Source organism: Mytilus galloprovincialis, chromosome 5 (genome assembly GCF_965363235.1).
Source record: "Mytilus galloprovincialis chromosome 5, xbMytGall1.hap1.1, whole genome shotgun sequence".
Taxonomy (NCBI): Eukaryota; Metazoa; Mollusca; class Bivalvia; order Mytilida; family Mytilidae; genus Mytilus; species Mytilus galloprovincialis.
Window position 1 is genome coordinate 71003347 of NC_134842.1, and position 15417 is coordinate 71018763.

Genomic DNA, 15417 nt, shown 5'->3' on the forward strand with positions numbered 1-15417 from the left:
TGCCAAATAGCGTTCAGTAATCATATATGTTATAATGATACATTTAATCCTATCAATATATTAAAAATTTTCATGTTCTAACTATTAACTATTTATGTAATACCCAATGGTATAACCTAAATGACCAAACAATATGGCAAAAAAGAACAGAAAAAGAAAAAAAAACCCGCAAAAACAGAATAAGAGAATATTAAAAAAAAGCCAGTTTCCACTACTTTAATCAAGTTTTGAGATCATGTATTTTTTTTTTAATTTGCTCATTCTTTCTTCATTTAAAAAAATTCAACTACAAAGCACCTGACAACAAATAAAAAGGCCAAGCATAAAACTTTTTTCCAAAATTCTTTATTTTGGTTTAGAGCGGTTTGGCCGTATCATTCTGTATAGATATTCAGTATTGTTTCGTGTTATTGTATTAAGTTCTGAATTATTTTTTATGTGTTTGATATTGATAAATTGACAATACTCTAAATCTCTTTTCTGTATTACTGTACGTGTGCTATACACTAACTTTTTGCTAGTGCCTTCTCGAATCAGGTAACTTTCACCAATAAGCGTAAACTTGTCCGGTTTTGTGCGCACGTCCAAACCATCTTTTGTTCTAAAATCATCTTTAATGCCATTACAATTTCCACACAAGCCAATTAAATTCCGGCTGAAATGACTCGGTACCGATATAGTTACTGCGCTGTTCCCGTCCCATGTAATCAAAACTTTACATGTAGTTTTTAGTCTCACATAACGTCCTGAATATATGATACTGAAATATCTAGTTTTATATGGTAGATATATTTTAATTCCATCCACCTACAAATGTAAAACAAAATTGAAAAAAAAAACAATTAAGAAATGAATGCTTCTATTTGTAATTTTATTGAGGTGTAAAAGTGTTTACAGACGCACATTTTGTAGGAAGCGTTGAAGTGCTCCATTCTGAAAATGTTTGCACGATCAACACTTTTATACATTTGGTATGATGTTGTCAGTTATCTTCATTGTTTCTTTCGTATCTTCCACCTCTTTTTATAATAGTGTGTATTTACTAAGGGGCGTAAAGAGGGCGGGGGGTGTGTGTGTGTGGGGTGGAGGGGGGGGGGGTATCTGCACGCGAAATAAAATTGCCATTTCACGATGAACGATTCTTACACGTTAAACTTTTTACCGATTTCACGAAACACGATGAATAACGAACCCTTTTCACGGCTGCACGTGAAATAAAAATGGCAAAACACGTTGCACGAAAAAAAACTTTTTCCACCCTCTTTACTAATTTCTTATCTTTTTTCTATAATCTTAATTAAAGATTCTCTTGTCTCTTGATCGTTTTTTTTTTGTAATTTTTTTTTCGATTCATGAGTTTGAATATCCCTTTTTATCTTTTGGCCCATTAGCTTATTATATCAATATTGAATTTAAGATATTACCTTGACAACGTTATTCTTTAACAAGTCAATCTTCGTCTTTCTAACGACTACATGAACAGACCTTGTAAATGAGACTTGTGTATTTCCTCTGTTTTCATTCTTGACTTGAACATGAAATCTGCATCTACTGCTTGGATTAACATACTGAGACAAAGTATATTTACATGTTCCCATGAAATGTAATACTTGTCCGTCGAAAGTTCTGTAATGTGGATCGCCACTCGCTGAACATGTACAGCTTTCTGGTGATAGAGAATATACAGAACATATTAAGTTCATTGAAAGAAACAACATATCTGCAAATTATCATACAGCTGTTAGAATGACGTTGAAAAAATTGACTAATTAATAACTAAACTTAACTTAAACGAGATTTTGCAACCTTTGCTACATGTGTATGCAAATTCTCTACTACAATTTATTATCCATAAATAATATAATATAACTATGAAAGTATGTAACTATGGTTGTATTTCCATCTCGTTTAACTTTCCTCAATTATAACTGTGATAAAGATATAAAATCGTGCACCAAAATCAAGACAAATATCTTTCTTTCTCATACTCAGCAATGCATCATGCTTAATTTCCAACGCCGTCAAATGATCTGTTCTTAACCAAGAATTATAAGGTATCTAGTACAAAACGAACACTAAAACTTTTTGTTCGATATAGAACTAAATGGAGCGACACGTGGAAATAAGCTGACCATTGTTGCCATGAATAACGACACAAAACAAATAAAATCCAAACTTCAGGTGATAGACTGGCGGTGTGTCAAATTGAAACGATGGCGTTAACGCTTAGATGTTTTCCAACCATGTGTGGTAACTCTAATTACAAAAACACTTCCGAGGAAGTAACAAAAGTAACAACAATGGGTTAATGTATTAACTATTCAATGCACAAAAAAAAACCAGTAAGAGCAATGTTATTACAGTCACGTTATGTAATCAATGCGAAGAATAGAACAATAACCCGAAGGTGTGTTGAAACTCAACTGTTCGGTCTTTTATTAGCCATCAAACCAGATCAGATATATTTTTTTAAATCTTGTAACCTTTGATTTAAGTCAAATACAAATTGAAAGATGCTGCATTAAATACACCACAGTATCCTCTTTGGTCCAATTTAATGAAATTCATCCTCAGATTTGGACAAGTCTTTAATTTTCAAATTCACAATATCTCTAGCTGAAATATACATAGCATGATGCCTATTTTATTTTTGTAAACGGTACTTACTGGAACAAACGTTGATGCCATCTCCTGTGTATCCTTTTTTACATCTACATCTTCCTCTTTCGCATGTACCATGTATGTGACATTTTCCCTTGCAATCACTTGGTGTGCCTGAATAGACAAACAAGCCACCATAGCGAGACATTGTTATTAACATTTAGAAATTAAATTGAAACACCACTTACAGATGAAGAAGAGGGCCATCGAAGTTGCTTGAATAGCTAACTACTAGTATATGGTAAAGGTTTTGGTTATTAATGAAGATCGCACGGTGACTTCTAGTTCTTTCGTCTACGTCAATTTCAACTAATGGGATGGTTTAGATTTAATATATGTTAAAAACTATCCCTGACTCTGTGTAGTCTCAAGCTTATGGCTTTGATAATATCGGAGGTTATATCATCAAGAAATGTAAAAAAAATAAATAGGGTCAAGAGTTTTATAAAGCGATGTTATGCAAAACTTACTACTAATAAATATTGTAGGGAGTAAAAAATAGTTTGTTTTCATTATTTATAATAGACGCCATAAATAAATAATAATGTGGAAGGAAAAAGAAATTTGCATAGTTCAATGTATTAAAAAAGGACGCAGAGATGTTTTACAGAGAAACCACATATCCTTAAAACAATTCCTCCTTAATTTTACAACCGATCAAAGATATACATGTAATTTACGTCAGTAGAAAAAAGAGGCATATGAGACATCCAAATCGCACTAGTCGAAGAAAAAAGAAAACAGCATGCTCCCCTTCAATACAAAAGACATTCCAGTCTTCAAAACTCTACACAGAAAATAAATACCGCGCCTGATACACATCAAACCTTTCGAGGAAAGCGAAATAAGAAAATCAAGCTCCTGTATATCGTAACAACTAAATGAGGGTTTCAATTGGGGTCCGTCATTTCAGTTTCTTTAATTCTTTAGGTCATTTTACTGTATTCTTTTTTAATTTTCTGCCCATTATTCCCTATTCTTTATATTTTAGCACACCTTTATTTTCTATTCTTTATTTTTTGGCCCTATTTGTCTGTATTCTTTATTTATTTTGCCATTTATTCCGCACATTTTCCCCTTTATTCTCTACTCTGCTAACCAAATCCGGACCCTCCTGAAAGTGTCAAATTGGGTTTGAAGGAGATTTGTTATCAACGAACTCACCTGAAACAAAAGTAATCGCCATTCCTTAAGAGAAATTATATTTTGACAAATTTAAAACAAAAAGCAGATACCTTAACACGGAAATTACGATTTTTCAGTTGATCCAAAGCCAGTTGATATTCCGATGTCTTTGATTTTTAATGGATTTGAAGTATCAGTCCATTGCATAATTTTCTTTTTGCGTCTGTCCTCTACTCGGATTTTTCCTTTATTCCTTTATAACCTTAAATATTTGTGATTTATTATGACGATGCATTTTTCCTTAATGTTTCGCCAAGCTTCGGCCTGGCCTCTTGTCACGGATTACTGACTTCAAGTTACCTCAATCACCTGATACTAACTCATACAAAGGCTTCTTCGCATTATTGGTAGACATCAAAGCGATATGGGCATCATTACTAGCCATTACTTTGAACCTGATACTATAATTCTTTCGGGATTATCTACTGTGATGCCATAATCTGAGAGTTGTTTGTATCTATACATATTTGGCGTTTCGATTTTCTTTCGACATTTCAGAAATATAAACATACAAAATAGGATGACAAAATTCAATAAAAAAGCTAAAAATAAATCTTCAAGGTAGGCAACACGAATTTAACTCCCATCCAGTAATGAACCATACAGGGCATTAAATAAAAAAAACATACAATTTCGCCGCAAAGTCCAAAATAATAATAAAAAAAAAGATGACTGTGTCTAAGGACACGAATGTCCTCGTTCAAGCATCAAACAAACGAAAATGGGACAAACGGACGGACGGAAAGACGGACGGTCAAAGTTAACACTTTATGCCGTCGGCGGGGGCATACAAACAATGTTAGTCGAGTGTTGTTACAAGATCCATTATCTAAAGAAAGTGTATCATTAATAGATTCCATAATGACCGATATCAATACAAATTTCCCTTTAAATCGTGAAAGACAGTTCTGTTTGTTTTTCCTCATTTAATACACAAATGACATTATGCAGCGATGTGAAAGAAATTGACTCTCAAGATAACTATGGAGTATAAAATTGAAACATGTTTGTTCCGTCTGTGTATATTCACTTCCTAGCAACGGACACCACCTTGTAGATTTCGAAAAAGAGCAGGCTAATGACGCTACAAGGCAACACTCACACCCACAAAGTGGAAAAGGATTAAAATAAGTTGCAAAACTTGTTTCCCAATCCACTATAAATAAATATGTTTAAGCTATAGTTATTTTTAATAAGTAACCACGAGAAGTTTGAGATTAATAAGTATCCTCGAGCAGTTTGAGATTAATAAGTATCCCCGAGCAGTTTGAGATTGCTTTATAAAAGGCAAAATCTAACTCTTTTTTAAAAGGTTGACAAGGATAATGTACTAGTATAATGAAATGTTTTGTACAACGTTCCATAAATATTTTACACAATACAATTCTTTAAACACACTTATATACTTCAACTTATTATAAACAAAGACACAACATGCGTAATAAAAATAATAGGTTATTATTTTAGCAGTATAAGACATCGACCTTTCATCTTTTGTGAGGGGGAAGAGTGGCAATACAACAATTCTTTCAATTAGAATCAAATAGAAAATCATCAAACCATTCTGAAAGTTTGTTAGATTTACATGAAATCTTTGTATCGGAAGGAAAGTAAAGCAGTGGGTTGCTTCTTTAAATTGACAACCTAGTTATTAAATGAACACAACATTGAGTTGATGAACATTTTAAAAATATGTAACAAAAACCATTGCATTCCTCCTAAAAAAAGATGGTTAGTTCCTAACTAAATAAAGATCGATTAACTCTTTACTGAATTGGCAACACTAATATCAGAACGTATATATCTTTGACTGAACATATGTTAAAAGGTTGACAATATCAATTGATTGGTACTGATATTGATTTTGGTATGATTTAAATATAACACAGTATGTTATCCTATACAGTAATGAACGAACATTAACGGTCCTCTATCCTGTCGGTACTTATATTTTGGCTTTGCACAATGTCATCTTTTTTTCAGTCTCACACTAAATTAATTCTTGGAAATATGATATATTTATTAGTTGTATTGTGCTGTGTGTACAATTAAAAAATACCAACGTTTCTCTTTTTTACAAGATTTTACTCCTTCACCTCGGTATTCTGCTTAACAGACGCAATATATATGCAGGTATTATTATATTATCGGATGTATATATTTTAATGCTATTTGGAATAAATTTCTATATTGATCTGACAAAACGTACGAACGTAAACTATGTTTAACCCATCATAGATACCAGGTTTGAAATTTTATATTAACGCCAGACGCGCGTTTCGTCTACAAAAGACTTATCAGTGATAGGCTGCTTCAAATAAAATCTGTATTTAGCTCATAGTAAAAAAAATTAGTTCAATCCTTAGGTATTTCTATATACTACCAAACCCAAATGTTGAGATGATTAAGAAAATCAATGATGCTGTATACAATGATTGAAAAAAGAAGTGTTACAGATAAATTTTAGTTCATTTTCCTTGAATCAAATTAGAAATAAAATGAACCAGGAATGTCTCATTCGAGTAGTCAACGTGCCAATTAAATAAAGATAACCATCTCATTATATAGTAATCGGTGTAGAGGAAGGGGAAATATATACAAACAACCTCTTACCCGTATAAATAGAGATTCTCCATGGACCACCGCATGTCTGACGTCTATTGCCTGAGCATGGCATTTTACAATCACTTTCTTTTCTTTTTCTGTCTTTTCGTAAAACATTCCCACAAAAGCATTCGTATCCATACTATAAAATTATTAGTTTTTTCATTATAAGTATCACCTTTTTATTAACATAATCTAATCAAATAATAGGTAATGGAAGGTGTTTGCCTATCTCAGAGTAATAAAGCATATTTTTATATATGTCCTATGTCCTTTTTATGGTTCAAATACGATGGATCAATTAAAAGTCTAAGGAATAAAAACTACGACTCCTAAAACGTTTTGTTTTGGTATACGTAATTATTTTTAAGAAACGCTCCTCACACTTAAGATTGATATTACCCCTGGGACATAATTTTTGAAAAATGTATCATATTTATTAAAAACTAGGGTTGACTAAAATAATGTTTCGGTGAAGTACATTTCAAAAACTATTATAATCAACCTTATTTTATAAATTCATGAACACAAACTCCTTACCAATCAATGACTTACCTCAACACCTGCAAACTTGAATCCTTTTATACCACAAAACTGTTTGCATTTTTCAACTGTCATACCTTTGTCTTTCAGTACTTGTTTATGTAATATTCTAGTGCTGTCATCCTGATAACAACCAATATATCCTGATTCTTAAAAAAATGGAAAAAAAACCACCTATAGATTGAATATTTTCAAGATAGGTTTCCTGTTTCTTAATGGGTAAAATGTCAAAGATGGATTTTAGGATAATCGTTGATCAACGTTACACAAGTTTTCTTGATCGTCTGCGTACCAGATGAGATTTCAAAGCAGAAGGTATTAGAATGCCAGTTTTGGGGCCCTTAAATTTGAAAATCAAAAAGTATTAAAAAATTTACTAAATGATGTTCTTCAAATATTTATAAGACATTATCTCTTGGACAGCAGAACATTTTATTCATTTTGAAGCCTTTTATAGCTTACTTAATGGTATGGGTTTTACAAATTGTTTGTGAAAGGTCGAACGAGAACATATACCTGCTTACATCTACCTCAATTGGTCTATTGCGGATATTTGTCTCGTTGATATACACATGGAAAAAAGTATTGCAACACAAAATTGAAATTCAAATAAAAAAAACACTCTTTATTTTTTTGTGATATAATTTGTTGAAATAGAACTAGTTAAACATTATTTAAATATCACCTGAGTTTAATCAATAAATATCCACTCGATAAATTCTTATCTGCATATGCAGCTATTGTACTCGTAAACAATAACACAGATGTTTTTATCGTCATTGTTTTCAACACTTTAAGTAACCAAGTTTATACAGTTATGTGATTGACATCTTGTAATTGTTCATCCACAACTCATAACTGCAACAAGATTGCAGATAATTAGCATGAGAGAAGTAGGTATGTCGCTGTGACAATTGCACGTATTGTTGGTCATCACATGACCATACATGAGCCTTTAAACAAGAACTGTTAGAGATCGGCTCATCGCTACTGGTTATCGTGCGAAAAGTCCATTTTGGGAACATTTGCCTACGAACAGACAAACAGTTGCCCGTATCCAATATAGTGCAGAGCTCGCCTAAGTTGGAAATTACCATCGTTGGGAAAGATCTGTTTTTCAAATTGAATTCGGCTTATCTTCCTTGGCCCGATCCTAGCCCGAATTTGAACCATATCGAGCATATATGGGACACTATTGGGCGTAAAGTGCACGAAAGGACACCCCAGTTCAAACACGTCATGAAATAAACAATACCCTTCGTCAAAAATGGTTGCTGCTACCTCAGCAACAAATTATTCGACTTATGGCAGGACTCAGAAGACGTTACGAAGCGGTTATCCGTTTGAATGGAGGCTGCACACAAAGTACTAATTCTTTGGCGTATAACGATCAACCATGATGTTAACAATCATCTAAAGATTAATTTTGAAATGTCTGACATTGTAAAGTTCGACTACAATTAAAGTTGTAAAAGGCATTTTGTTTGTACAAAAAACACTTCATTTCGTTATAAAAAATTTGGTTGGATACAACTTTCTTTTTCATACATTTTTTGTTCGCTTTAATGCCAATGTTATCATTAACTACGTTTCAATATTGTTTTACAAATATTTTATCATATTCCATCCAAAATAAGAGGCTGATTTTTCAAGTTTTAAAAAATCAAGGTGTTGCAATAGTTTTATCCAAGTGTATATATAAACCGCATCTTTTTATTTAGATATTTATGTTGATCTATTAGCTTGTTTTATAGTTTAGTGTTCGATTCCTTGCTTATGTGATACAGGTAACGTTTATCGGCGTTTTAGACCATTTCTATAGTAGAAATTTATTGAATAACAGTTAAAAGAAAAAAAATTACAATGATTTTATATATATTGGTGTTGTTGCTGGTATTTTTCTACATTGGCATTTAAAACTACAAAAAAATATACATAGTTTTTTTTCTACAAGATCTAACTCCGTCACCCTGTTCTATGTTTTTTTTCTTTTTTTAATGTTATTTTGATTTTTGCCATTGTGCTGTCAGATTCTCTTTGAAATGTGAGTTTCGCATGCTCGTTTAGTATTTTTTGCCTCTCTTTTTTTTTAACGTCAATAAAAGTTCATAGATTATTTCGTATGGTATTAGTGGATTGTTATAGTATATATTTGAATTAGATTAGAATTATATTGAATAATATAAAAATCATTGTAGCAGGAGTTAGACTAAGACTTTTAATAGCTCTCAATGTTGGCTTATATATGAAAATTCAAAAGAAAAAAAAAACTCATATGATACCGTTTTAATAATAAGATAAGCAACCAAACAAAGACGGCGGTGCTCAATAGGATGCTTACAAAACTGAAAGGTAATATAACAGATCACCTAACATATATTAACATATTTGTCCTGAGGCCAACGGATGTAAATAAAATACCACAAGTTTCCTTAGCCGAAATCATATTGATAATTTCCCAAGTGATTTAAGATTTGTCTTTCTTGTTTTAAAAAATGTTTAACCTTTTGGCTTCTGACAGCACCAGCAAGTTCCACAGCCTGGATAGTTATTATTTATGCCTTTCGTGAACTTCCGTCCATGTTTTTCACATATCGCTTTTTCTCCAAATATTATCATTACCAATTTGTTTGCGACTGTATAATGATAACATTTCCATTTACTTGAAGCTGAAAAATATTTTCCATTTCTTGAAGTATTTTTTCTTTATATTACTCAAGCAAAATACTGGTTAAGTTAGTTTTTATTACTGGTGAAATTAACATCAGCCCGTTACTTTTCTCGTTTGAATTATTTCACATTTGTCATTTCAGGAGCCTCTTATAGCTGACTATGCGGTATGGGTTTTACTAATTGTTGAAGGCCGTATGGTAAACTATAGTTGTTAATTTATGCGCATTTGGTCTCTTTTGGAGAGTTGTCTCATTGACAATCATACCACATCTTCTTATTTTTATATATACAGACATCTTGCATATAAACAATCAATGAACAATGCTATGCAAAATTCCCTTGCATTTGGTTAATTGTAATGAAAATAAAACAATTGGCCTCTATAATGAAAACTACTTGATATTGAATTAAATACATTGTCCAAATGGTTTTTGGTCTGTTATTTATTTCACGAATGAAGAGATATATCTCGTATCAAACTGAAAGAGAGGTTATATGATTAATTGATTTGATATTGTGACATTTAAATTGGATGCTACAAAACATTTTCAGCATGAACTTGAATGATATATACCGTTGCCTTTTATACAAGATGTTACTACGTCTCCTTGGTATCCAGCTGCACACACGTAATTTCGACTGATATACTGAGCTCTAACATGATATTTACCCATGCACTTAGATTTCTTGCCTAAATTTTATAATTTTTCACAAATTACGAGAGCTCATATAGTTTTTCTTTCTTTGTTGACAGCGAGAAACTTATTTTTTTTATATTCTGACTCTGAAGTTAAAGAAGCTCGACAACTTCTTTGGTAAGAAAAATATTAAATGATTTAATAAAATAGTTTTTATACAACATCTTACTTCGTCGCATTAACGTTTTATACACTTAGCTCTTTTATGACATTAATTTTAATCATGACAAATTTACGAACTACGATGTACTGTATTCGTTGTAATTTCTTTGTTGATACTGAAAAACCTTTTAGTTTTATCACGAATCTGATGTTTAAAAATCGCCTCGACAACGTAAAAATGCCCGTCAAAATTCATTTTTTTTTATCTTAGTGCATTTAACTTTTATATATATAGTGGATGCAAGGCCTTAAAACTTTTTCAACTGCACAGGTTACTCTGTACTCGTAGTAGTTTTTGAGGTCTAAACACATTCATTTCTGTCCATGTGTTACGATGAACCTTAAACTCGCAAATATCATTTAATAAATATAAAGACGAAAGCAATGCGCATGTCTGGAATCCTATATGCTTATGTGCTTTGTCTATATGCCATTTTCATTTAAAAAATCAGACACATTGAATAACAACACAAATATTCCATGTAAGCCCTTAAAAAGTTTTAAATAGTGTGTGTTGATGTGTAAAAAATAAAAAAAAAAATGATTTCCGAAAAAAAAAATAATTGTCACCAATTTTATTTTATTTGACAAAAATATACAGTCAGTAGGAAAATAAAACTATTCATAGAACGTTACAATTTTGTTTGTAATAGCAACATGATACACTTTTTTACAGGAAACATTTTATCCTTTATTAACTGAGAGCTTGACATTTATGTTTATCCTATTTGTATTAAAAACCCTGCGTAAATTAATTATGTATTATTTTTTTCAACCTGAATATGTATGAAATATATTCTGCTAGTCTGTAAACTAATATTTTTAACTAAGATCAACAACCCCAACACTAACCCCTTTTTCAAACCAAAATAAAACTATAAAACAATCAAATTAAAGAATAAAAACAAATAATAATTAGAATTCAGCAAATGGATCATTTTCAAAAAATGTCGAATTTTCAGTACACCTATGCTAATTATATATAAAAAACTAGTATTTCTAATGGAAATTTCAGTTGTAATGGTTTGAATGAAAGATTGTCGAATTTGTGATTCATAACATTAATAATAAACACACCTTACATCTATATTGATAAGATTAAACTTCATTTAAGTCCGATTTTGGGGGTATTTGTGTGCGTACATTTGTACAGTGTCAGAAAAACACATTTCAAATGATTTTTTCCGATTTTCTGATCGCCTTGATATCTGCAAAAGGGACTTTTTAAGAACGTTAATTATTACTCTAACGAAACTAGTAGCTTCTTTATCATTGTATGTAACATATTATCTACAAACTAAATTCCATCAGCGTACGGGAGGTTCATGTCTATCCTGTTACCGCTACTTCAATCAGCCGTTAACGTATTCTCCCTATGAATATTGAATCGGTCAGTGTTGATTTCAAAAGTGTAAAGTAATCTTTACATTTAAAACGCCTCATTTCTTCAACGACAGTATAGAGAAAAGAAATTTCAAGACATTTAGTGAAAAAGTAGAGTGTACTTTTTTCATGTCTATGCTGTTACCTACAATTTAGATTAATACACCAACAGTATGCTTGTAGAAAGTGCAATAACGTGTTGGAAACCAAATTCACAATAGAACACCATAATCACTTCACCAAAGGGAGTAGTTATTTCACAACAGCAATCAAAAGCGAAGAAATTTGTCTCTCCTGTTATGTCTATCCTGTTACTATGGTTACTATGGTTACAGTTACAGGATAGCCAAGTGATTGTAAACACAAACGTCGTTAATTTTTTATCTTAATATATAGGTGCAAAACGAATGAAATATTTCGTTGTTTGAACTCATCTTAAAGTTATAACGTCTTAATCTTCCCAATTAAGCATTTGCAGGTGCAATACTGATATCGATAACAGAATAGACAAAAAGGTAACAGGATAGACTTTTATGTAGTGATATCAGAAACGTACGTTCCTGTAACCAAAGATATAAAGAGAAAAATAAACTAGCTTATGAAGGATTTACTTGATGTTGGGTTTGTTTGAAAGGGTTATAAAATGCCGAACAATATAAATTGCTATCTTAGACTTGCATTACTGGTGGTAAATTTTGAAAACCAATTTTTAAGGGCATTTGTCAGTACAACCTGGAAAATTGGCAAATAATCTATTATTATACAGAATTAATATATATAGAAGTTTATTCTCTTGAAAACCATCTAATTGGCTACGTAAAACAAGCTTAACATTTTATCTAAACCTTTTCTTAATAACCCAAAATTTCTTTTGAAAATGGTAACAGGATAGACAAAATATTGTACCACCGATCAAAAAATGTTTCAAGATGTTATTGTATGACATCATTAAGATTCGTTTTTTTAATATGTTGTTCTTAAAGTACTGTTTGCTTTGGTTTGCTTATGTAGAGGGCTGTTTGAATAAGTAACTTTTAATAAATTTTTCAATTTCAAAATTCGACATTTTTTGAAAAATAACCCAAATATCGGTCTATGCAATAGTACATAACCGATGTTCAAATTGCAAATAATCAATTATTTTACAGAATTAATATATAAAGAAATTTATTCTCTTGAAAACCATATAATTGGCTACGTAAAACAAGCTACACAATTTATCTAAACCTTTGCTTAATAACCCAAAATATCTTTTTAAAATGGTAACAGGATAGACAAAATATTGTACCATCGATCACAAAATGTTTCAAGATATTCTTGTATCTTTTTATATGTTGTTCTTAAAGTACTTTTGCTTTGATTTGCTTTTGTAGAGGGTTGTTTGAATAAGTAACTTTTAATAAATTTTTCAATTTCAAAATTCGACATTTTTTGAAAATGACCCAAATAACGATCTATGCAATAGTACATATGTCACACATTATTTTGTACTGAATTCAATATTCCAAACTATCTAATTATGTTGGTTTCTATTACAGTTTATTAGCGTGTACATTTCGTATGCACCAGGCATATTTATTCAATAGTAATGATCTCGAAATTCTTAAATAATTTAAATAATTAGAAATACTTGTTTACACCTGAAACATGTTAAATTATCAATTTATATTTGTCAATATTCATACGATCAAGAATTAACCTAAATCTTACAGTATCAATAGTTCTATTTGATCAATCATGTTTAATTCAATACACAAGCGTGGAAACAATTTCTCTTTGATAAACGTTATCAATCTGTTATCTAATTTCTGTTGACGAAATGACCATTACAAACTTTGTTGTTAGAAATGCTATTTGGTATTTAAAAGAAAAAATAAATTTGTATTCAGGGACTCCGTTTGGATAAGCCAACGAGAGCACATAAACTGCGTTCGGATTTTCCATTGCAATCATATATATTGTTTTCGGCTTAAAATAACTAAGTTGTAACACTGCTATTTTATATTTGGACTTTATTAAATGAATTTGGACTTATCAATTTGTTTATATTCATTGTATTGAACTGCCGACTTGTGTGTAAATAAAGAGCTAGTGAATCGTTCCCAAAGACGAAATCCCACTCGAAGCCGTTCTGGCAATCTTTATAATGAAGATACAAAATCTTTCTTCATACATAACCGATGTTCAAATTGCACAACTCCTCTATTCTAATTTGAGTTAAATGATCCATTTTTTAAAATTTATTTCAATTTTATAATTAAAATGATCATTGAGTGCAAATGCACAAATTTCCAAAAGTATTTAATTTGAAAAAGGAAGTAACTTTAACAAACATTTCAAATGTCTACATACAGATAATATTTACGTAACACCTTTAAAATTTAACTTACCAGCTACTGCCTGTAGGACTGTCACAAGCAACAAAAGGAAAACTGCTGGTCGTGCCTCCATAATTCCGGCTGTTTAAGTGTTATGTGATGCAAAGTTGCTTATGTACTCTTAATAAACCCACGTGTGGACACGTACATTGATCAGATATATTGACGAATTCGGGTACATATCTTTCAATCGAAGTCAATATTATATTGTTCTTCCAATTTGAAAAAAAAGGTTTGAAAAGAATTGGCGAAACAGGTTGTGTTGTTTATTCACAAGATATATTAAAAAATTGACAATATTTACACTTAAAGATTTATGATTGTATCAAAATTAAAAAAAAAAAACAAACTTGTATGTATATTTTTTTAATATGTTATGCCCAATCATCAGTAAATCAGTAATATGAGTAGTTGATTTTATCTTCTAGTAGGTTATAGGCTATCTATATTAAAATGATACTATTGTCCATCCGTAAATATTATCTCAAACATTCATGTCTAATACCTTCTCATATGTCTGAAATTATCATTATTTAATGAAAACCGCTATTATGCAATTATTTTCAAATTTTGCATCTCCTTGTTTTGGCTACGTAACACATGTTTTAATTGTATTAAATACAATTATATTTTACCGATGTGATAACTTAATCCGACGCATATAGAATTTGAATTTTATATTACTTCTTTTTTTGTCGAAAAATACTTTTTGGAAGTTACACATGTAGAATAAGGCAAAACGAAAATTTTTGATAGGTTTAAGCATATTGTTTGAAATTGATAAATCCATGCAGTTTTCCAAACACTAAAATTTGTTTTATTCATCTTTATAATCTGTATGAACTGTGTTATATATATTTAAGTGCCAGTCTTTGTAAACGTCAGGCAATTTAGAAGAATTTCAAAACATGACTGAAAAAAACCCAACCGACTTAACCATCCAATTTGATGTTACGTTCATCTTGAGGTAGGAATGGTAGCTCTTTCGTTTCTGTGTGTCTGGTAATTCGAGTAATCTCCAGATAACTTTTTGTTAGAATGATAGCAAATTACGGAGTAAGCTCCCCTCAGTTGGTAATTTCTAGTACATTTCAACCAAATTATATCTTGAATTACCAGAACAGGAAAAA

The 15417-nt window shown here is 30.9% G+C and overlaps 1 protein-coding gene across 6 annotated transcripts in view; it reads right to left on the bottom strand.

Annotated features, from left to right (window-relative positions):
* Positions 1–14456, bottom strand: part of LOC143076335 (zonadhesin-like) — a 92134-nt gene extending 77678 nt beyond the window's left edge. For 4 of the 6 annotated variants that reach the window (XM_076252056.1, XM_076252055.1, XM_076252057.1 and 1 more), the window contains exons 1-7: positions 14300–14456; positions 9498–9662; positions 7006–7142; positions 6460–6592; positions 2668–2775; positions 1425–1666; positions 512–807 (exon numbers count right to left, since the gene is read on the bottom strand). In XM_076252056.1, coding sequence (XP_076108171.1) covers positions 512–807; positions 1425–1666; positions 2668–2775; positions 6460–6592; positions 7006–7142; positions 9498–9662; positions 14300–14360 — 1142 coding nt within the window. In that variant the 5' untranslated portion in view covers positions 14361–14456. The remainder of the gene's footprint in view (positions 1–511; positions 808–1424; positions 1667–2667; positions 2776–6459; positions 6593–7005; positions 7143–9497; positions 9663–14299) is intronic. The other 2 variants (XM_076252058.1, XM_076252059.1) reach the window with 2 other exon arrangements.
* Positions 14457–15417: the final 961 nt, after the last annotated feature.